This window comes from Sprattus sprattus (genome assembly GCF_963457725.1).
Source record: "Sprattus sprattus genome assembly, chromosome: 3".
In the NCBI taxonomy this organism is placed as follows: domain Eukaryota; kingdom Metazoa; phylum Chordata; class Actinopteri; order Clupeiformes; family Clupeidae; genus Sprattus; species Sprattus sprattus.
Window position 1 is genome coordinate 61,439,322 of NC_137922.1, and position 22,626 is coordinate 61,461,947.

Consider the following 22,626-nt stretch of genomic DNA (forward strand, 5'->3'; position numbering starts at 1 on the left):
AGTTTAAAGACCCTATTATGATGTCATAATGGCCCAATGTAAGTCAATGGGAGACATTTATATTCGTTTTTCTTTAATATCTTAAAAAGTATAAAGTTTAGAAAAGTGAAAAATACATAGCATAAGTGTCGTTTACAAGACCTACGCGACAAAGTTTGAATGAAGTTTCTACGTTAAGCGGTTCGGGCTGAATTAATCGCAGAAAAAGGTAACAAGAATAAGAAGAAGAAGAAGAAGAAGAAGAAGAAGAAGAAGCCTAGGAATAACAATACAGGGCATTTCATGCACTGTAATTATAGAAGCTAGCAAGACGCACACAGAGACCGGGGATCCCCAAGGGCTCACCGCCCTGTTGATGTAGGTCTAACACGGACTGTCCCTCCCTCTCTCCCACCAGGAGAGGAGAGTTAAAGGCTTTACCTGACTGCTGGTCCCGCAGTTCATTTTCAAGTTCCTTCCTCTTCCTTTTTTTCATTCCCCGAGGGATAGCGCCGCTTCATCTTTCTACACTGATGATGCAATGATGCGCATGGCTATCTGACGTCCGCGACGGACAGTTACGTTGTCACGTTTTTTTTTTCCCCCCACGGGGCCTTTATTAAATAATACATTTGCGGGGCCCTACGCAACGTGCGTAGTGTGCGTGTTGAAAGAACCGGTACTGGTTATCATGATGACCATCACTGTGAATGAAAGCGGACTGTAATGAAACCGTCACTGTACTTTAAAAAGTAAATACGTCATCACTATTGCTGCTCACTGGCTGAGTGTGTGTCTAATGAAAACTCCAGGTGACTTGCCTACGTCACTAACTTCGGTGATGGGAGACTGTTTAGCGCTCGCAAATCGGCCCGTTCCCAGCGCAAGGATGACATATTGACGTTAACGTTATCTTTCCATGCACGTACCGGTTGGAATTATTATTGGTACGGTATCTCATCAAGAAATTATTGGATCATCAAAGGATACGTAACTTTTTTCGCAATGCTAGCGAGGGGGATATGCTCAGAATGTATGGGATAATGCACGACATGTATGCTAGCTCATCCTCTCCTGTTCTCCCTGTGTGAGTTGTGTGCTGTGTTATCAGCTGGCTAAAGAATAACATTGCGATACAAACTGTCGTTTTATTTATTTGTATAACACTTGACAAAAAATGACAAAAAGGCACAGCACTGTTTGCAAGTTGAAGCGTTTCAGCTGACCCCTCCATTTGGCAAGGATCTGTCGCCCAGTCAGAACCCATTATGTGAAATGCAGACGCATCTTAAGGGTTTCATGTAGATCCACAAGATAGTCGCCTTCTGTGTTCTCTGTTCTGTACCACTCGCTGAATCATGTGCCTGTGCGTGGTTCTTCAATAAATGGCAAGACGCCAAAGAAAAGCTTCAACGTGATGTTTTTGTTTGATATGAATCTCCTATGGAGGGACCGAAAGAACAGGTGCAGAGACTGACGCTATCGAACATGGGAGGAGTACCGTATTCAAGCCAATTGGCATGTCACCTGCAAACGTGAAGGGGGGAGTGACATTGACCTGCTGTAACTTAAAAAGAGGACAGATGTTTGAGCGGTTGGTTGTTCCGAAAGACACCACAAGATTTCAGATTCCACTAGAAAGGTAGGCTAAGTCAAAGACCGATGTATGATGTATTTCTTTTGCATAATTTGATTAATTGATGCCCCTCCGTTTGATTGGGTTTGCTCTTTCTACCACCCTCAGATTGTAGGCTTAACTTCTTAAATCAGAATTCCACCTTTTTCCGTTTTTGCACGGGACATTGTTAATTGAAATTAAATGTACATATAATTAACATTTAACAACTGTTTAAATTCAGAATTTTAGGCTAGGGGGGAATTATTCACTATTTATATTTGTTAGGTGATTTAGAATTACGGACTCGTATTCTCAAGGCTGTTTGTATAGTTTCGTTAGCTCAAAGGGTTTTTGTCTTTTTCTGATGTGTGTCCAGATGCATTCCTTGTGTCTGATTACCGTCCTTGCTTGCCTGCTTCCGTCTGCTTTTGGAGCTGGATCCAGTGTGGGTAAGATAAGACTTTCCCCGTATATGTATCATGCGTTTTTGTTCCTGGCATTTTAAAAGTATTTAAGCGATTATTGTTTATCAGAATCGACATGACAGACTCCAATACATACATAAAAAATACAAAAATAAATGTGTTTTTCTTCCTGATGTATTTCTAACCTGCATCACCAAATCCCTTACAGCTTGGTGCTATCATCTACCCACATGCAGTAAGTGATATTTAAATGTATTATTAATAATAGTGATAATAATAATAATAAATTTAATTTGTTGCTTCTACATTATGTGCATATACAAGCCCTGTGACTAGTCCAGAGAGTACCCACACCACAATGAGCCGTTAACCAGCACGTCATTAATATGTTTAACTTTTAGATCACTGGAATTACTGGGATATTGATGTTGATTATCTACGCATGGTTGTGTTTAGTGGTCGCTTTTAATGCGGATAATGGATTAACCGAAACCGCCGATTTGGCTCTGCGTCTTTTAAGAAAATAATAATAATTAAACTTTATTTATTTAGCACCTTTCATGCAAAAGAATGCAGCTCAAAGTGCTGTAATGTAAAGAGGAAGCTTGAGTGGTTGTCTATGTCTCCATCCAGTTGCACGCCTCATTTCAAATGGAATTTCAGTGATTTTGTTTTAAAGTCATGAGGTGTCGTGTGATCTGATACTCTGCCTGCAGCCTTCAAACCCTTAGGATTGGAAGGCGAGTTTTGTGAGACTCTTGTATTGACTTTCTGCCGTTGTTTCTTTAGGTTCCTAAAACCTGTTCCAAATAATGCTACCCCCCCCCCCCCCCACGCCCCCCTCTTAGCAATGCTTATCCCCGCTTTGTCTCTGGGCTTCACGTTTTTGTGAAGATTCCATTGCAACAGGTTCAACTAAAGTAGACCGCTAAAATTAAAAAAAAATGTCTTTCTCACTCAAACAGATTCCATTGCGACAGGTTCAACTGCATTGCGACAGGTTCAACTGCAGTATTTTCTCTCCCACTCAAACAGATGAAGCCACCTGGCCCACCATCGTGTCAGAGTTCTGCAATGGAAGCCGCCAGTCTCCCATCGACATCATTAGCGGCAGTATTCAGGCTGATTTGGGGGCTTTCGCCTTCACCGGTTTCGATGACAACACCACCATGTCCAAGATCAAGAACACCGGCAAGACCGGTAATTGACTAAATTGCACATTAAGCACCTCACTACTGTCGGTGATGTTGAGCACCGCACTACTGTCGGGTGATGTTGAGCACCTCACTTCTGCCGGGAGAAGTTGGCGTGTTCTCCACCTCCATCCTCCATTCTTTTTTTCCCTTTTCTTTCGTTTCTAGTGAAGGTGGATTTTAAAACAGGGAATCTGAGTGTGAGTGGAGGCGCTCTCTCCACCAGCTATGACACGCTGCAGTTCCATCTGCACTGGGGGAACCTGAGCTCCAGCCCTGGCTCCGAGCACACCGTGGATGGCAAGCGCTACCCCATGGAGGTAGGACATTACATTTAGTGTGTGTGTGTGTGTGTGTGTTTGTGCTTGTGTGTGTGTCACACCGTGGATGGCAGGCGCTACCCCATGGAGGTAGAACTGTCATTCAGATTCGTTAAAAAAAAAAAAAAAAATCGTTTTTTTTTGTAACACTACAATGGGCTGAGTACCAAACACACATTCTTTTTATTTGTGAGATTTCCGTCTGAAAACGGTCAACAGGTACAAAGTCATTGTAGTGGCCAATTCTAAATATTAAACTATTTTCATAATCAGAAGCTCAGACAAAGGACACGTTGTTCAAAACAGATTTACTGCAGTAAATTAAGCCACAGTAAAGAGATGAATGCCTGAAATTACATCTGGCCCTTCGGCCAAGCCATATAAACCTTAACCTGAAACTCCCTCTCTAGCCCTGGGCCTCGTTTCCCGATAACGATGTATCTTAACGGCCTACGTGGATTTTCGCGACATCGTACACTAAGTAGCACTTTGTATTTACGTGCGTTTCCCAACCATCAACTTAAAGTCAGGTGCACGAGCGCAACGTGCACGAGTTCTTAAGTAGCTCTTAGGAGCTGTTTACGTCAGGTTAACCTGTTTACGTTAATTGCTGTGAAATTAGCTAGCCTATGCGTGCATCGAACGTGCAATGTGCACTAAATTCGGGGCGGGGATAGTAACGCCATCTCCAGCAGAGAAGCCTATTTAAACTGTGTTCCCATTGTAAGGACATTTATTACGATCTGTCTGAGAGTGGGCTGTCAAAGCTAGCATCATCAAAGTCATACAGTACAGTAGGCTACATACATTCAATAAAATTAACCTACATTTGAGTCCAACTGCATGACCATTCTTGCCCTACACTTACCCTTACAATAAAGAAGTGATCCTATTTCAACCATAACTTCATTTTAAATAATGTCTTTCTTTATGACATTTAGTTTATAGTTTAGACAGCAACGTTGACATCTACAGTATATTCAACTGCATCCACTACATAATCTCAAACTTTATTTGTTGGTAACTCTCCAAAAAGGCTACCATTAACACATTTCTTAATGAAAAGGAAACATGCATCACAATAATACTTCAGTGTAACCTGTACCTATGTGGAGTGCAAATATGTCTTGCCATTACACTACCCAACAGCCCTACGTCTGCTAACACTACAGAATGCATAATTCCTACGGGCAATGCACTAGTTTTGTATAGCCTAATCTTTATTTTCAAATACTCAATATTCTTTATTACTATTTTGATGGGAATAGGCAGGTGAAACAATGACATTCTCATGATGTGCTATACACAGAAACATCGTTTGGATTTCTTCTACATAACATACAACCATCTAGCTAGAAGCTACCATATAAGCCAATGGAGTGGTGGCATAAGCGCTAAATGTGCCATCAAACTACTGTTTGAAAGCTTCAGTCAAGACCTAAATACTCTGCATTGGTCGCGTAGCACATTTCCGATCAAACCGAGTCATTATAAACATATAAAAAGTTGTGTAGATAGCTTTATTCATGTAAAATATTCCTCGCTTCAAGTAGCCATGTTTTTTTTTTTTAATTCCCGTTTCTTCCGAACGACGGTCGAACGACGCCCCTGGTGGATTACATCGCTAAGTGTGAAGTTACTACTGGTCCTGACCACACGTAGAATTCCTCTCAATGAAAGATACACTTAAGCTAAGTGTGGCGTTGGGAAACCCGTCTGCAACGTAGGAATCCTCTTACGAGCGATTTCAAGTGCTTTTTAGGCTAAGTGCGCGTTCGGGAAACGAGGCCCAGACTGGCTGACCCTGTAACCAATCAAATGCTAACTTCTAACCTGACTCCGTCCAATCAGAATGCTTTAAACTGAACCAAATGACCCACCCATTTTCCTCTTATTGAAATCATCTTGTGTGTGTATGACTAACCCTCATACTAATTAAATTAATTATCTAACATTACTTCTGACTCATATTAAAATATCCCACATCATCTAAGGTGTATCTATGCATATGCGGTTAAGTCAAGTTCCTTTCCAAAGCTCTAATATCATGTTTGTTCCTTCCAGTTGCACATAGTGAACATCAAGAGTACCCACAATATGAATGTGACAGAAGCTGTAGAGGACAGTGAAGGACTGGCTGCTCTGGGATTCTTCATTGAGGTATTGACCCTGTACTGTTGAGTGTGTGTGTGTGTGTGTGTGTGTGTGTGTGTGTGTGTGTGTGTGTGTGTGTGTGTGTGTGTGTGTGTGTGTGTGTGTGTGTGTCTAATTGAGAATCTCCCGTCTCTGTCCTGTCCCACCACAGGTTGACCCGGGCACCACGGACCAGCCAGAGAGCTGGAGGAGACTCGCCTCTCATCTCACCAGCATCACTGAGAATGGTGAGGTGACGCACGGCACACACACACACACACACACACACACACACACACACACACACACGGCACGGCACAATCACACATCTGATCTTCTCTCTCTGTGCTGCCATGACACCTGAAGCGTTGCCCTAGGCATCAGCAGGAGGAAACGGACCTGGTCTTTATTCAACATTGGATGGATTTGAAACTGTGTTTGTTTTAAAGTGACATGCTGACTTCTCCTCCGTATCCAGGCCAGTATGTCAACATCAGCGGTATCTCCATGAATGACCTCATCAGCGGCGTAAACACTGCATCGTACTACAGATACCTCGGTTCTCTGACCACGCCTAACTGTAACGAGGCAGTGATATGGACAGTATTTAAGGACACCGTAAAAGTCAGCCAAAATCTGGTATGTTTGTATTGGCCCTGCCATTTCTGTCTGATTTGATTTAGCTTAGTGGGTTCTTATGGATGCCTACAGAATTAAGTTGCGTTAATATAAGGATATGTGTTAATATGAGGATATGTGTTAATATGTGGATATGCGTTAATATGAGGATATGTGTTAATATGAGTTAATGTGAGGATATGTGTTAACTTAATATGCATCTATATGAGGATATGCGTTAATATGAGGATATGCGTTAATGTGAGGATATGCGTTATTATGAGGATATGTGTTAATATGAGGAGGATATGCGTTAATATGTGTTAATGTGAGGATATGCGTTAATATGTGTTAATGTGAGGATATGCGTTAATATGCGTTATTACTCGGCTCTTCTTAATGCTGTAGAATGCTCCATTCACTTGAATGGGGCTTCCAAACGTTCTGCGGTCCGTTATTAACCGATAGCGGACCGTTGCTATGCAATAATGACCGCTGTCAAGGAAAGTGGCCTTTTTGCCTCTGATTCACGACTTTCATAGCACTCCGCGAGTATTCCGGTAACTTATCAATGGAGTTTCAGCGGACGGTTGAGCAGCTGTGTTCTAAAGAATGTTCAACGTCTTTGAAGTTCAACGTCTTTGGCGAACTATTTCTCTGCTTTTTAACACTACGTATAGTAACAAATACATTGTAAAAGACACACTGTGTTAATAAGTAGCCGTATAATAAGCGGGATAATGAATAGAACGCCGGTCATTGTCGGGAAATAAGCCCCTTCAGGGTGAAGCAACACCCCTCCGCTTCGCGTCGGGGTGCTGTTCGCCCTATCGGGGCTTTTTTCCCGACAATGACCGGCGTTCTATACATTATCCCTTACTTAATATGAGGAAATGTGTTAATATGAGGATATGCGTTAATGTGAGGATATGCGTTAATATGAGGATATTCTTTATTATGAGGATATGTGTTAATATGAGTTAATGTGAGTATATGTGTTAATATGAGGATATGTGTTAATATGCGGATATTCATCAATTTGCGGACAAGGGTTAATATGCATTAATATGCGGATATGCATCAATATGCGGATATGCGTTAATATGCATTAATATGCGGATATGCGTTAATATGCATTAATAGGCTGAGTCCTTGTTTATCTGAAATGTGCACTTTATAATTTTATCTTGTTCCGCCCTGTCTACCAATGTTGTTTTTCAATCAAATAAAACATTGCATAAAGCAAGCCAATCCACTTTTCCATGTTGATAAGAGCATTAAAATAAAATAAAAATGATGCAAAATGTAAGGGACATTTAGAATAGATACAAATTTGCGATTAATCGCGATTAATTTTGAGTTAACCATGATAAAAATGCGATTAATCGCGATTAAATATTTGAATCGTTTGACAGCACTATGCATTAATAAGCGGATATGTGTTAATATGAGGATATGTGTTAATATGAATGTCTCTGGGTTTCAGATTGACCTCTTCAGTACCACTGTGAGGATTGGAGACAACACCTCAGAGCTCATGGTCAACGTGTTCCGTAACGTGCAGCCCCTTAACGGCCGTGAGGTAGCGATAGATTGGTGCTATAATCTACCCACGTGCAGTAAGTGACATTTTAATTTATTAATAATAATAATAATAGTAATAATAATAATTCATTTAATTAGTTGTCTTCTACATTATGTGCGTATAAAAGCCCTGTGACTTGTCCAGAAAGTACCCAAACAACAATGAGCCGTTAACCAGCACGTCATTAATATGTTTAACTTTTAGGTCACTGGACGCATTGTTATGTTTAGTGGTCATTTTTAATGCAGAGAACAGATTATTAAATGGGGGGCAGGGCGCCAAAATGGCTCCAGGTCTTTTAAGAAAATAATAATAATAATTATAACAATAAAACTTTATGTAAAGAGGTAGCTTGAGTGGTTGCCTACGTCTCCATCCAGTTGCACGCCTCATTTCAAATGGAACTTCAGTGATTTTGTCGTAAAGTCGGGAGGTGTCATCATGTGTGATCTGATACTCTGCCTGCAGTCCTCAAACCCGTTCTAAAGGGCACCGACCCCGTTCCAGCAGTGCTTCCCCCTTTTCTTCTTTAGAATTCAAAAGCGAGTTTTGTGGGACTCCTGGATTGATTTTCTGCCGTAGTTTCTTCAGGTTCCTCAAACCTGTCCCAAATTATGATACCAACCCCCACGCCCCCCTCTTAGCAATGCTTATCCCCGCTTTGTCTCCGGGGGCTTTCGGCTGGAGGGTTTCACATTTTTGTGAAGATTCCATTGCAACAGGTTTAACTGCAGTAGACCGCTAAAATGTATTTTCTCTCCCACTCAAACAGATGACGCCACCTGGCCCACGATCAGGACAGAGTTCTGCAACGGAAGTCGTCAGTCTCCCATCGACATCATTAGCGCCAATATTCAGACTGATTTGGGGGCGTTGTCCTTCACTGGCTTCGATGACAACACCACCATGTCCAAGATCAAGAACACCGGCCATACCGGTAATTTGACTATATTGTACTTTAAGCACCGCACTTCTGTTGGCATGGTTACCACTTTCTCAGGCCCCGCACTTCTGTCGGGAGCTGTTGAGCACCACACTTCTGTCGGGAGACGTTGAGCACCGCACTTCTGTCGGGAGACGTTGAGCACCGCACTTCTGTCGGGAGCTGTTGGCGTGGTCTCCACTTTCTCAGTCATCCTCCTCATTCTTTTTCCTCTCCTTTGGTTTCTAGTGAAGGTGGATTTTAAATCAGGGAAGCTGAGTGTGAGTGGAGGCGCTCTCTCCACCAGCTATGACACGCTGCAGTTCCATCTGCACTGGGGGAACCTGAGCTCCAGCCCTGGCTCCGAGCACACCGTGGATGGCAAGCGCTACCCCATGGAGGTAGGACATTATTACATGTGTGTGTGTGTGTGTGTGTGTGTGTGTGTGTGTGTGTGTGTGTGTGTGTGTGTGTCACACCGTGGATAGCAAGAGATACCCCATGGAGGTTGGACATTACATTTAGTGTGTGTGTGTGTGTGTGTGTGTGTGTGTGTGTGTGTGTGTGTCACACCGTGGATGGCAAGCGCTACCCCATCGAGGTAGGACATTACATTTAGTGTGTGTGTGTGTGTGTGTGTGTGTGTGTGTGTGTGTGTGTCACACCGTGGATGGCAAGAGATACCCCATGGAGGTTGGACATTACATTTAGTGTGTGTGTGTGTGTGTGTGTGTGTGTGTGTGTGTGTGTGTGTGTGTCACACCGTGGATGGCAAGCGCTACCCCATGGAGGTAGGACATTACATTTAGTGTGTGTGTGTGTGTGTGTGTGTGTGTGTGTGTGTGTGTGTGTCAGACCGTGGATGGCAAGCGCTACCCCATGGAGGTAGGACATCACATTTAGTGTGTGTGTGTGTGTGTGTGTGTGTGTGTGTGTGTGTGTGTGTGTGTGTGTCACACCGTGGATGGCAAGCGCTACCCCATGGAGGTAGGACATTACATTTAGTGTGTGTGTGTGTGTGTGTGTGTGTGTGTGTGTGTGTGTGTGTGTGTGTGTGTGTGTGTCACACCGTGGATGGCAAGAGATACCCCATGGAGGTAGGACATTACATTTAGTGTGTGTGTGTGTGTGTGTGTGTGTGTGTGTGTGTGTGTCACACCGTGGATGGCAAGCGCTACCCCATGGAGGTAGGACATTACATTTAGTGTGTGTGTGTGTGTGTGTGTGTGTGTGTGTGTGTGTGTGTGTGTGTGTGTGTGTGTGTGTGTGTGTGTGTGTGTGTGTGTGTGTGTGTGTGTGTGTGTGTGTGTGTGTGTGTGTGTGTGGAGGAGGTTGGAGGTTGGACTTTCATCCAGATTTGTTAAAAAGAAAATGTGTTCGTTTCTTTGTGTAACACTACAATGGGCTGAGTACCAAACACACATTCTTTGTAATTGTGTGATTTCCGTCTGAAACTGTCAACAGGTCAAAAGTCATCTTACATTTAGTCATTTAGCAGATACTTTTATCCAAAGCGACCTACAAGGGTGAATACAAATGTATTCACATTTTTTTTACACTGATTACTAAAAGACTTCTGTACCTCCTTTACCACTGTCTCTCCGACATCTAAGGTGTATCTATGCATATGTGGTTAAGTCAAGTTCCTTTACAAAGCGCTAATATCATGTTTGTTCCTTTCCAAAGCTCTAATATCATGTTTGTTCCTTTCCAAAGCTCTAATATCATGTTTGTTCCTTTCCAAAGCGCTAATATCATGTTTGTTCCTTTCCAAAGCTCTAATATCATGTTTGTTCCTTTCCAAAGCTCTAATATCATGTTTGTTCCTTTACAAAGCGCTAATATCATGTTTGTTCCTTTACAAAGCGCTAATATCATGTTTGTTCCTTTCCAAAGCTCTAATATCATGTTTGTTCCTTTCCAAAGCGCTAATATCATGTTTGTTCCTTCCAGTTGCACATAGTGAACATCAAGAGTACCCACAATGGGAGCGTGACAGCGGCTGTAGAGGACAGTGAAGGACTGGCTGCTCTGGGATTCTTCATCGAGGTATTGTCCCTGTTCTGCTGAGTGTGTGGGTGTGTGTGTGTGTGTGTGTGTGTGTGTGTGTGTGTGTGTGTGTGTGTGTGTGTGTGTGTGGACTGGCTGCGCTAAGCTTCAGGTAATGTCCCTGTACTGTTGTTCTGTTTTGTCCTGTTGTTTTATTTGCGATACTATGGCCTGCATGGAAAATACCAAACCAAATTCCTAGTGTCTGTATACATGGCGAAATAAAATTGAATTGAATTGAATTGAATTGAATTGAATTGAATTGAATTGAATTGAATTGAATTGAATTGAATTGAACAGGGCCTCGTTTCCCGAACGCGCACTTAGCCTAAAAAGGACTTGAAATTGTTCGTAAGAGGAATCCTACATTGCAGACCGGTTTCCCGACGCGGCACTTAGCTTAAGTTTATCTTTCGTTGAGAAGAATTCTACGTGTGGTCAGGACCAGTAGTAACTTCACACTTAGCGATGCAATCCAGCAGTAACTTCACACTTAGCGATGCAATCCACCAGGGCCGTCGTTCGGCCTATTATAGAAGAAATCCAAAGGATGTTTCTGTGTATAGCACATCATGAGAATGTCATTGTTTCACCTGCCTATTCCCATCAAAATAAAAATAATTAAGCAATATAGCACGAGTGGGAGTGGGGTAGGTAAGGGATAATCACACGGGTGTTGTTGCCTACGCCACTCGGCCGCACTCCCACGAGTGCTATACTGCTTTTATAAAACAATTCTACCGTCAACAAATTAACATTTCAACACAAAGTTATTGATTAAAAATGGTTTATTTCGCCATTGTTTCTCCGCAACAAAAAATAGTTCCATTGTCAACGTCTTGGTTTGGAATTTTAAAAACTTTGAATTAACGGTTATCATCAATGCGAATGTTTCATCGCGGAGTGATTTATTTTTAGCTGTGAAAAGTCCCGTAACTGTAGGTATGTTGACGAATAACCTATAGCATGGAACGTCTCTCGTCCAATCAGAAACAGCTAAATTACGCGCTAGAACCCAATTGCTTTATAATTGACAGCCCACTCTCAGACAGATCGTGAGCTAATAAATGTCCTTACAATGGGAACACAGTTTAAATACTCTGACTGGAGATGGCGTTACTATCCCTGCCCCCGAATTCAGTGCACAGTGCACGTTCGATGCACGCATAGGCTAGCTAATTTCACAGCAATTAACGTAAACAGGTTAACGTGACGTAAACAGCTCCTAAGAGATACTTAAGAACTCGTGCACGTTGCGCTCGTGCACCTGACTTTAAGATGATGTTCGGGAAACGCTCGTAAGTAGAAAGTGTTACTGAGTCTACTATGTCGCCAAAATCCACGTAGAACGTTAAGATACGTCGTTATCGGGAAATGAGGCCCTGAACTGAACTGAACCGAATCGAATCAAATCAAATCAAATCAAATCGAATCGAATCGAATCGAATCGAATCGAATCGAATCGAATCGAATCGAATCGAATCGAATCGAATCGTATCGTATCGAATCAAATCGAATCGTATCGAATTGAATTGAATTGAGTTGTGTGCCGTCACTGTTACTCATCCTAAAAAGCTCAGTATTGGATGTTAGTTAAACACGGGAGGGTTTGAATGTATGTGTTTGTGTGCGTGCGTGCGTGCGTGCTTGCGTGTGTGTGGGTGTGTGTGTGTGTGTGTGAGTGTGTATGTGTGTGTGTCCGCTGCATGTGTGTGTGTGTGTGTCTAATTGAGAATCTCCCGTCTCTATCCTGTCCTGCCGCAGGTTGACCCGGGCACCACGGACCAGCCAGAGAGCTGGAGGAGTCTCGCCTCTCATCTCACCAGCATTACTGAGAATGGTGAGGTGACGCACGACACAGTCACACACACACACTCACACACACACACACACACACACACACACACAACATCACTGAGGATGTTGAGGTCACGCACGGCACAATCACACACACACACATACACACACAACATCACTGAGGATGTTGAGGTCACGCACGGCACTATCACACACACACACACACACACACACACACACACACACATCACTGATGAAGGTGAGGTGACACACGGCACAATCACACATCTGATCTTCTCTCAGTGTGATTTATTCTGCTGCCATGACACCTGAAGCGTTGCTCTAGGCAACAGCAGGAAGGAGAGAGTGAAAGAGAGGGAGAGAGAGAAAGAGAGGGAGAGAGAGGGAGAGAGAGAGAGGGACACCTGAAGGGACAGCTGAAGCGTTGCTCTAGGCATCAGCAGGAGGAAACTGTCCTCACCTGTGAAGGTTATTCAGGTTCTGCGACTCTTTAAAATTTAAACTTGATTTAATGGATAATTGTTTTTTTTTCTTTTCTTTCAACATTACGAATGAAACAATGTATTTATTTTAAAGTGACACGCTGACTTCTCCTCCGTTTCCAGGCCAGTATGTCAACATCAGCGGTATCTCCATGAATGACCTCATCAGTGGCGTGGACACATCATCGTACTACAGATACCTCGGTTCTCTGACCACGCCTAACTGTAACGAGGCGGTGATCTGGACAGTCTTTAAGGACACCGTCAAAGTCAGCCAAAATCTGGTATGTTTGTATTGGCCCTGCCATTTCTGTCTGATTTGATTAATATGCGTCTATATGAGGATATGTGTTAATATGAGGATATGCGTTAATATGCGTCTATTTGAGGATATGCGTTAATATGCGGATATGTGTTAATATGAGGATATGCGTTAATATGCGGATATGCGTTAATATGAGGATATGCGTTAATATGCGGATATGCGTTAATATGAGGATATGCGTTAATATGTGGATATGCGTTAATATGAGAATATGCATTAATGTGAGGATATGTGTTAATGTGAGAATATGCGTTAACAGGCATCAAAATGTGGATATGCATTAATATGCCGATATGTGTTTATATGCATTAATATGCGGATATGTGTTAATAAGCGGATATGTGTTAATGTGAGGGTATGCATTAATATACGGATATGCGTTAATGTGAGGATATGTGTTAATATGAATGTCTCTGGGTTTCAGATTGACCTCTTCAGTACCACTGTGAGGATTGGAGACAGCACCTCAGAGCTCATGGTCAACGTATTCCGTAACGTGCAGCCCCTTAACGGCCGAGAGGTAGCGATAGATTGGTGCTATCATCTACCCACATGCAGTAAGTGGCATTTTCATTTAATAATAATAATAATAATAATTCATTTAATTTGTTTGCTTCTACATTATGTGCATATAAAAGCCCTGTGACTTCAGAAAGTACACACCTTATGTTTCACTTTTAGGTCACTGGACTTACTGGGATATTGGTGTTGTTTATCTATGCATTGTTGTGTTTAGTGGTCGCTTTTAATGCAGAGAACGGATTATTAAATGGGGGCAGGGCCGTTCACAAACCGCCGAAATGGCTCCGGGTCTTTTAAGAAAACAATAATAATAATTATAACAATAAAACTTTATTTGCAAATGAATGCAGCTCAAAGTGCTTAATGTAAAGAGGTTGAGTGGTTGCCTACGTCTCCATCCAGTTGCACGCCTCATTTCAAATGGAATTTAAGTGATTTTGTTTTAAAGTCAGGACGTGTCGTCATGTGCGATCTGATACTCTGCCCGCAGCCTTCAAACCCTTAAGAATGGAAAGCGAGTTTTTTGGGACTCCTGTATTGATTTTCTGCCGTTGTTTCTTCAGGTTCCTCAAACCTGTTCCAAATAATGCTACCCCCCACCCCCCACGCCCCCCTCTTAGCAATGCTTATCCCCGCTTTGTCTCCGGGCCGGGGGCTTTCGGTGGGAGGGTTTCAAGTTTTTTTGAAGATTCCATTGCAAACAGGTTCAACTGCAGTAGACCGCTAAAATGTATTTTCTCTCCCAAACAGATGACGCCACCTGGCCCACGATCAGGACAGAGTTCTGCAACGGAAGCCGTCAGTCTCCCATCGACATTATTAGCACAAATATTCAGGCTGATTTGGGGGCGTTCTCCTTCACTGGCTTTGATGACAACACCACCATGTCCAAGATCAAGAACACCGGCCATACCGGTAATTTGACTTAATGTGTACATTTAGCACAGCACTTCTGTTGACATGGTTACCACTTTCTCAGGCCCCGCACTTCTGTCGGGAGACGTTGAGCACCGCACTTCTGTCGGGAGCTGTTGGCGTGGTCTCCACTTTCTCAGTCATCCTCCTCATTCTTTTTCCTTTTCTTTGGTTTCAGTGAAGGTGGATTTTAAATCAGGGAAGCTGAGTGTGAGTGGAGGCGCTCTCTCCACCAGCTATGACACGCTGCAGTTCCATCTGCACTGGGGGAACCTGAGCTCCAGCCCTGGCTCCGAGCACACCGTGGATGGCAAGCGCTACCCCATGGAGGTAGGACATTAGTGTGTGTGTGTGTGTGTGTGTGTGTGTGTGTGTGTGTGTGTGTGTGTGTGTGTGTGTGTGTGTGTGTGTGTGTGTGTTTGTGTGTGTGTGTGTGTGTGTGTTTGTGTGTGTGTGTGTGTGTGTGTGTCACCGTGGATGGCAAGCGATACCCCATGGAGGTAAGACTGTCATCCAGATTTGTTTAAAAAAAAATGTGTTCGTTTTTTTGTGTAACACTACAATGGGCTGAGTACCAAATACACATTCTTTGTAATTGTGTGATTTCCGTCTGAAACTGTCAACAGGTCAAAAGTCATCTTACATTTACATTTAGTCATTTAGCAGATACTTTTATCCAAAGCGACCTACAAGGGTGAATACAAATGTATTCACATTTTTTTACACTGATTACTAAAAGACTTCTCTACCTCCTGTACCACTGTCTCTCCGACATCTAAGGTGTATCTATGCAGATGCGGTTTAGTCAAGTTCCTTTACAAAGCGCTAATATCATGTTTGTTCCTTTCCAAAGCTCTAATATCATGTTTGTTCCTTCCAGTTGCACATAGTGAACATCAAGAGTACCCACAATGGGAGCGTGACAGCGGCTGTAGAGGACAGTGAAGGACTGGCTGCTCTGGGATTCTTCATCGAGGTATTGTCCCTGTACTGCTGTGTGTGTGTGTGTGTGTGTGTGTGTGTGTGTGTGTGTGTGTGTGTGTGTGTGGACTGGCTGCTCTCAGCTTCTTCATTGAGGTATTGACCCTGTACTGTTGTTCTGTTTTGTCCTGTTGTTTTATTTGCGATGCTATGGCCTGCATGGAAAATACCAAACCAAATTCCTAGTGTCTGTATACATGGCGAAATAAAATTGAATTGAATTGAATTGAATTGAATTGAATTGAATTGAATTGAATTGAATTGAATTGAATTGAATTGAATTGAATTGAATTGAATTGAATTGAATTGAATTGAACTCTCCTGAACTGAACTGAACTGAATCGAATCGAATCGATTCGAATCGTATCAAATCGAATCGAGTCGAGTCGAGTCGAGTCGAGTCGAGTCGAGTCGAGTCGAGTCGAGTCGAATCGAATCGAATCGAATCGAATCGGATCGGATCGAATCGAATCGAATCGAATCGAATCGTATTGAATTGAATTGTCTTGAATTGTCTACCGTCACTGTTACTCATCCTAAAAAGCTCAGTATTGGATGTTAGTTAAACAAGGGAGGGTTTGTATGTGTGTGTGTGAGTGTGTGTGTGTGTGTCCGCTGCATGTGTGTGTGTGTGTCTAATTGAGAATCTCCCGTCTCTATCCTGTCCTGCCGCAGGTTGACCCGGGCACCACGGACCAGCCAGAGAGCTGGAGGAGTCTCGCCTCTCATCTCACCAGCATCACTGAGAATGGTGAGGTGACGCACGGCACACACACACACACACACACACACACACACACACACACACACACACACACACTCACGTACTCACAACATCATTGAGGAAGGTGAGGTGGCGTATGGCACACCACACACACACAACATCACTGAGGAAGGTGAGGTGACGCAAGACACAATCACACACACACACACACACACACACACACACACACACACGTACTCACAACATCATTGAGGAAGGTGAGGTGACGCACGGCACAATCACACATCTGACCTTCTCTGATTTATTCTGCTGCCATGACACCTGAAGCGTTGCTCTAGGCAACAGCAGGAGGAAACTGTCCTCACCTGTGAAGGTTATTCAGGTTCTGCGACTCTTTAATATTTAAGCTTGATTTAATGGACAATTGTTTTTTTTTGTTTTTTTGGTCTTCTTTCAACATTATATGGATTCGAATGAAACAATGTATTTATTTTAAAGTGACATGCTGACTTCTCCTCCGTATCCAGGCCAGTATGTCAACATCAGCGGTATCTCCATGAATGACCTCATCAGCGGCGTGGACACATCATCGTACTACAGATACCTCGGTTCTCTGACCACGCCTAACTGTAACGAGGCGGTGATCTGGACAGTCTTTAAGGACACCGTCAAAGTCAGCCAAAATCTGGTATGTTTGTATTGTTTGTATTGCATTTCTGTCTGATTTGATTAAGCTTAGTGGGTTCTTATGGATGCCTACAGAATTAAGTTGCGTTAATATAAGGATATGTGTTAATATGAGGATAAACGTTAATATGAGTTAATGTGTTAATATGCGTTAATATGAGGATATGTGTTAATATGAGGATATGCGTTAATATGAGTTAATGCGTTAATATGCGTTAATATGAGGATATGTGTTAATATGAGTTAATATGAGTATATGTGTTAATATGAGGACATTGATAATATAAGGATATGAGTTAATATGAGGATATGTGTCAATGTGCGTCTATATGAGGATATGTGTTAATATGAGGATATTGATAATATAAGGATATGAGTAAATATGAGGATATGTGTCAATGTGCGTCTATATGAGGATATGCGTTAATATGCGGATATGCGGATATGCATTAATATGAGTTAATGCGTTAATATGCGTCTATGTGAGGATATGTGTTAATATGAGGATATGCTTTAATATGAGGATATGCATTAATATGAGGATATGCATTAATATGAGGATATGTGTTAATATGAGTATATGTGTTAATATGAGGATATGTGTTAATATTCATTAATATGCGGACATGCGTTAATATGCATTAATATGCGGACATGCGTTAATATGCATTTATATGCGGACATGCGTTAATATGCATTTATATGCGGACATGCGTTAATATGCATTTATATGCGGACATGCGTTAATATGCATTAATATGAAGATATGTGTTAATATGAATGTCTCTGGTTTCAGATTGACCTCTTCAGTACCACTGTGAGGATTGGAGACAGCACCTCAGAGCTCATGGTCAACGTGTTCCGTAACGTGCAGCCCCTTAACGGCCGAGAGGTAGCGATAGATTGGTGCTATCATCTACCCACATGCAGTAAGTGACATTTTAATTTAATATTAATAATAATAATAATAATAATAATAATTATAGTAATAATAATCATTCATTTAATTAGTTTGCTTCTACATTATGTGCATATAAAAACCCTGTGACTTGTCCAGAGAGTACCCACACCACAATGAGCCGTTAACCAGCACTTCATTAATATGTTTCAATTTTAGGTCACTGGACTTACTGGGATATTGATGTTGTTTATCTATGCATTGTTATGTTTAGTGGTCGCTTTTAATGCAGAGAACGGATTATTAAATAGGGGGCAGGGCCGTTCACAAACCGCCGAAATGGCTCCGGGTCTTTAAAGAAAACAATAATAATAATTATAACAATAAAACTTTATTTGCAAAACAGATGACACCACCTGGCCCAGGATCAGGACAGAGTTCTGCAACGGAAGCCGCCAGTCTCCCATCGACATCATTAGCGGCAGTATTCAGGCTGATTTGGGGGCTTTCGCCTTCACTGGCTTTGATGACAACACCACCATGTCCAAGATCAAGAACACCGGCCATACTGGTAATTTGACTAAATTAAGCACCTCACTTATGTTGGCATGGTTACCACTTTCTCAGGCACCACACTTCTGTCGGGAGACGTTGAGCACCGCACTTCTGTCGGGAGACGTTGAGCACCGCACTTCTGTCGGGAGACGTTGAGCACCGCACTTCTGTCGGGAGACGTTGAGCACCGCACTTCTGTCGGGAGCTGTTGGCGTGGTCTCCACTTTCTCAGTCATCCTCCTCATTCTTTTTCCTCTCCTTTGGTTTCTAGTGAAGGTGGATTTTAAATCAGGGAAGCTGAGTGTGAGTGGAGGCGCTCTCTCCACCAGCTATGACACGCTGCAGTTCCATCTGCACTGGGGGAACCTGAGCTCCAGCCCTGGCTCCGAGCACACCGTGGATGGCAAGCGCTACCCCATGGAGGTAGGACATTAGTGTGTGTGTGTGTGTGTGTGTGTGTGTGTGTGTGTGTGTGTGTGTGTGTGTGTGTGTGTGTGTGTGTGTTTGTGTGTGTGTGTGTGTGTGTGTGTGTTTGTGTGTGTGTGTGTGTGTGTGTGTCACCGTGGATGGCAAGCGATACCCCATGGAGGTAAGACTGTCATCCAGATTTGTTTAAAAAAAAATGTGTTCGTTTTTTTGTGTAACACTACAATGGGCTGAGTACCAAATACACATTCTTTGTAATTGTGTGATTTCCGTCTGAAACTGTCAACAGGTCAAAAGTCATCTTACATTTACATTTAGTCATTTAGCAGATACTTTTATCCAAAGCGACCTACAAGGGTGAATACAATTGTATTCACATTTTTTTACACTGATTACTAAAAGACTTCTGTACCTCCTTTACCACTGTCTCTCCGACATCTAAGGTGTATCTATGCATATGTGGTTAAGTCAAGTTCCTTTCCAAAGCGCTAATATCATGTTTGTTCCTTTCCAAAGCTCTTATATCATGTTTGTTCCTTCCAGTTGCACATAGTGAACATCAAGAGTACCCACAATGGGAGCGTGACAGCGGCTGTAGAGGACAGTGAAGGACTGGCTGCTCTGGGATTCTTCATCGAGGTATTGTCCCTGTACTGTTGAGTGTGTGTGTGTGTCAGCGTTTCCGTTGTCCGGTAATTGCCAGTCTTTGTCCGGAAAAAAATAGAAATGTCCGAAAATTTTACAGCTCACCGGTCAAATTGTCTGATCTCTTAAAAATCCTGTCTCGCAAAAACAATCTGAATGTGACAACAATCCTAATATTTAGGCCTATAAAGCAAACGTGCACTGCCCTTATTATGTTTTAAAGGAACAGGCTAATCTGCCGTTAGAAAGTTATTAAACAACACGCATATACTGCATTTTAAATAAAGCGTAAACCGTCGGTTTCAAACAAGGAGCGAATTGAGTGAGAAGGATCAAACATGGCCAAGCAGACTAGCCTTAAAAGCTTTTTTCAGATGCCAAACGCAACTGATGAGGATAAACCGTCTGACGAGGATGAACCTGTAATACCTGCAGTGTTGCGTCTGAAGGCGTTTCATTTCATTATACTGTCTATGCACGTGCGAGCGCGCCAAAGTTGCGTGAGCCGAGAGCGGTATTGCAGACAGATAGAGATTTTGAAAAATTATAGTTCGCAGCATATTGAAAAAAAGAACTGAACAAGTTATTTTTTTGGAGCTGTGAACTTTGAATTATGAACTAGGAACTGAACTAGTTCATGTAGAACGTGAACTTTCCAAACACTGAATACCTGAAGCCCTAGATGTTCGAACAGCTTCACCAGAGAAAAAGACGAAATGTCGGGCGTTTATGTCGTTATGGAGTGACAAGTTCCGGTGCGAGGTAATTGATAGTCTCATAAAATGTTCTGTTAGCACTGCGAAAAGGCAGGACGACGCAACGGATTCACAAGAGGGTCGAATAATTTTAGAATCACTGCTCTCATTGAACATAGTCAGAGCAATGACCATGTTGCGGCGCTCAATTTAACGCCACAGCAGGTTGCGATTAAAGGCCACTTATTGACGAGCATCAGACATTAATGTTTTTTCCCATTGTAAACTTAGGCAAATAAACATGTTGCATTCTAAACTACCTGATTATGTTATTATTTAAGCTACGCATGCCGTCAGTTTTCTTCAATAGGCTAATTTAGAAGCAGAAATCGATATTTGGCTGGCTTATTATTAAAATGTCCGGCAAATGAAAACTCTACCGGTCATTTTGACCGGCAACATTTTTCTCTAGCGGAACCTCTGGTGTGTGTGTGTGTGTGTGTGTGTGTGTGTGTGTGTGTGTGTTACTAACTGAGAATCTCCCGTCTCTGTCCTGTCCTGCCGCAGGTTGACCCGGGCACCACGGACCAGCCAGAGAGCTGGAGGAGACTCGCCTCTCATCTCACCAGCATCACTGAGAATGGTGAGGTGACGCACGACACACACACACACGCACGGCACAATCACACACACACACACACACAACATCACTGAGGATGTTGAGGTCACACACGGCACAATCACACACACATACACACACACACACACACACACACACACACAACATCACTGAGGAAGGTGAGGTGACGCACGGCACAATCACACACACACACACACAAACACACACACACACACACACACGCAATCACACATCTGATCTTCTCTCAGTGTGATTTATTCTGCTGCCATGACACCTGAAGCATTGCTCTAGGCAACAGCAGGAGGAAACTGTCCTCACCTGTGAAGGTTATTCAGGTTCTGCGACTCTTTAAAATTTAAACTTGATTTAATGGACAATTGTTTTTTTTTTCTTTTCTTTCAACATTATATGGATTCGAATGAAACAATGTATTTATTTTAAAGTGACATGCTGACTTCTCCTCCGTATCCAGGCCAGTATGTCAACATCAGCGGTATCTCCATGAATGACCTCATCAGTGGCGTGGACACATCATCGTACTACAGATACCTCGGTTCTCTGACCACGCCTAACTGTAACGAGGCGGTGATCTGGACAGTCTTTAAGGACACCGTCAAAGTCAGCCAAAATCTGGTATGTTTGTATTGGCCCTGCCATTTCTGTCTGATTTGATTTAGCTTAGTGGGTTCCTACAGAATTAAGTTGCATTATTATGAGCATATGCTTTAATATGCGGATATGTGTTAATGTGCATTAATATATGGGTTTGTGTTAATATGCGGATATGCGTTAATATGAGGATATGTGTTAATATGAGTATATGTGTTAATATGCATTAATATGCGGATATACATTAATATGCATTAATATGCGGACATGCGTTAATATGCATTTATATGCGGACATGCGTTAATATGCATTAATATACGGATATGCATGAATATGCGTATATGTGTTAATATGAATGTCTCTGGGTTTCAGATTGACCTCTTCAGTACCACTGTGAGGATTGGAGACAGCACCTCAGAGCTCATGGTCAACGTGTTCCGCGGCGTGCAGCCCCTTAACGGCCGTGAGGTCACACCTACGACCGACCCGTCATCAAAGGCTACAACCACCTTGGCAACCACATCCCTAACGGCTCTGGCACTGGCAGCCCTGTGTTCTATCTTTATCTAACCCTAACCCCTCCTTTTCCCCCCTTCCCCCACCCCCATCCCAGCCCAGCCCAGCCCTCCGCCCTCTACCTCCTTCCCACTCTCCCACATACAGCCACTACCACTGCACGCATCACCCATATTGACCTCTAGGCCAGCACACAAATACGCAAAACACATGCACCCATTACCCACACCCTATACTTACACCTAACCCAACCACATCCCTAATGGCTCTAGCAGCGCTGTGGTCTATCTTTCGCCTGGGCTAAGCATCAGGAGGAGAGATGGTGACCTTACCTTCCAGAGGGCCT

General features: G+C 42.8%; 3 protein-coding genes across 3 annotated transcripts; all 3 read left to right on the forward strand.

The window, feature by feature from the left end:
• Positions 1 to 1,973: 1,973 nt before the first annotated feature.
• LOC308362942 (uncharacterized protein) lies at positions 1,974 to 22,334 on the forward strand (the record flags this gene model as incomplete). The annotated part of the gene is made up of 14 exons (XM_080835668.1): positions 1,974 to 2,046; positions 13,998 to 14,024; positions 14,740 to 14,904; positions 15,083 to 15,234; positions 15,785 to 15,880; positions 16,561 to 16,641; positions 17,142 to 17,297; positions 18,093 to 18,225; positions 18,601 to 18,765; positions 19,021 to 19,172; positions 19,719 to 19,814; positions 21,083 to 21,158; positions 21,628 to 21,788; positions 22,137 to 22,334. The coding sequence occupies 14 exons, from the start codon at positions 1,974 to 1,976 to the stop codon at positions 22,332 to 22,334; spliced, it is 1,731 nt and encodes a 576-aa protein (XP_080691794.1).
• On the forward strand, positions 2,381 to 8,036 carry LOC308362049 (carbonic anhydrase 6-like; the record flags this gene model as incomplete). The annotated part of the gene is made up of 8 exons (XM_080834540.1): positions 2,381 to 2,387; positions 3,058 to 3,222; positions 3,384 to 3,535; positions 5,600 to 5,695; positions 5,841 to 5,916; positions 6,147 to 6,307; positions 7,773 to 7,868; positions 8,016 to 8,036. 8 exons carry the CDS (start codon positions 2,381 to 2,383, stop codon positions 8,034 to 8,036), a joined length of 774 nt encoding a protein of 257 aa, XP_080690666.1.
• LOC308362050 (carbonic anhydrase 6-like) lies at positions 8,155 to 13,991 on the forward strand (the record flags this gene model as incomplete). Its single annotated transcript, XM_080834541.1, has 8 exons — positions 8,155 to 8,164; positions 8,644 to 8,808; positions 9,043 to 9,194; positions 10,747 to 10,842; positions 12,607 to 12,682; positions 13,266 to 13,426; positions 13,892 to 13,951; positions 13,986 to 13,991. The coding sequence occupies 8 exons, from the start codon at positions 8,155 to 8,157 to the stop codon at positions 13,989 to 13,991; spliced, it is 726 nt and encodes a 241-aa protein (XP_080690667.1).
• Positions 22,335 to 22,626: the final 292 nt, after the last annotated feature.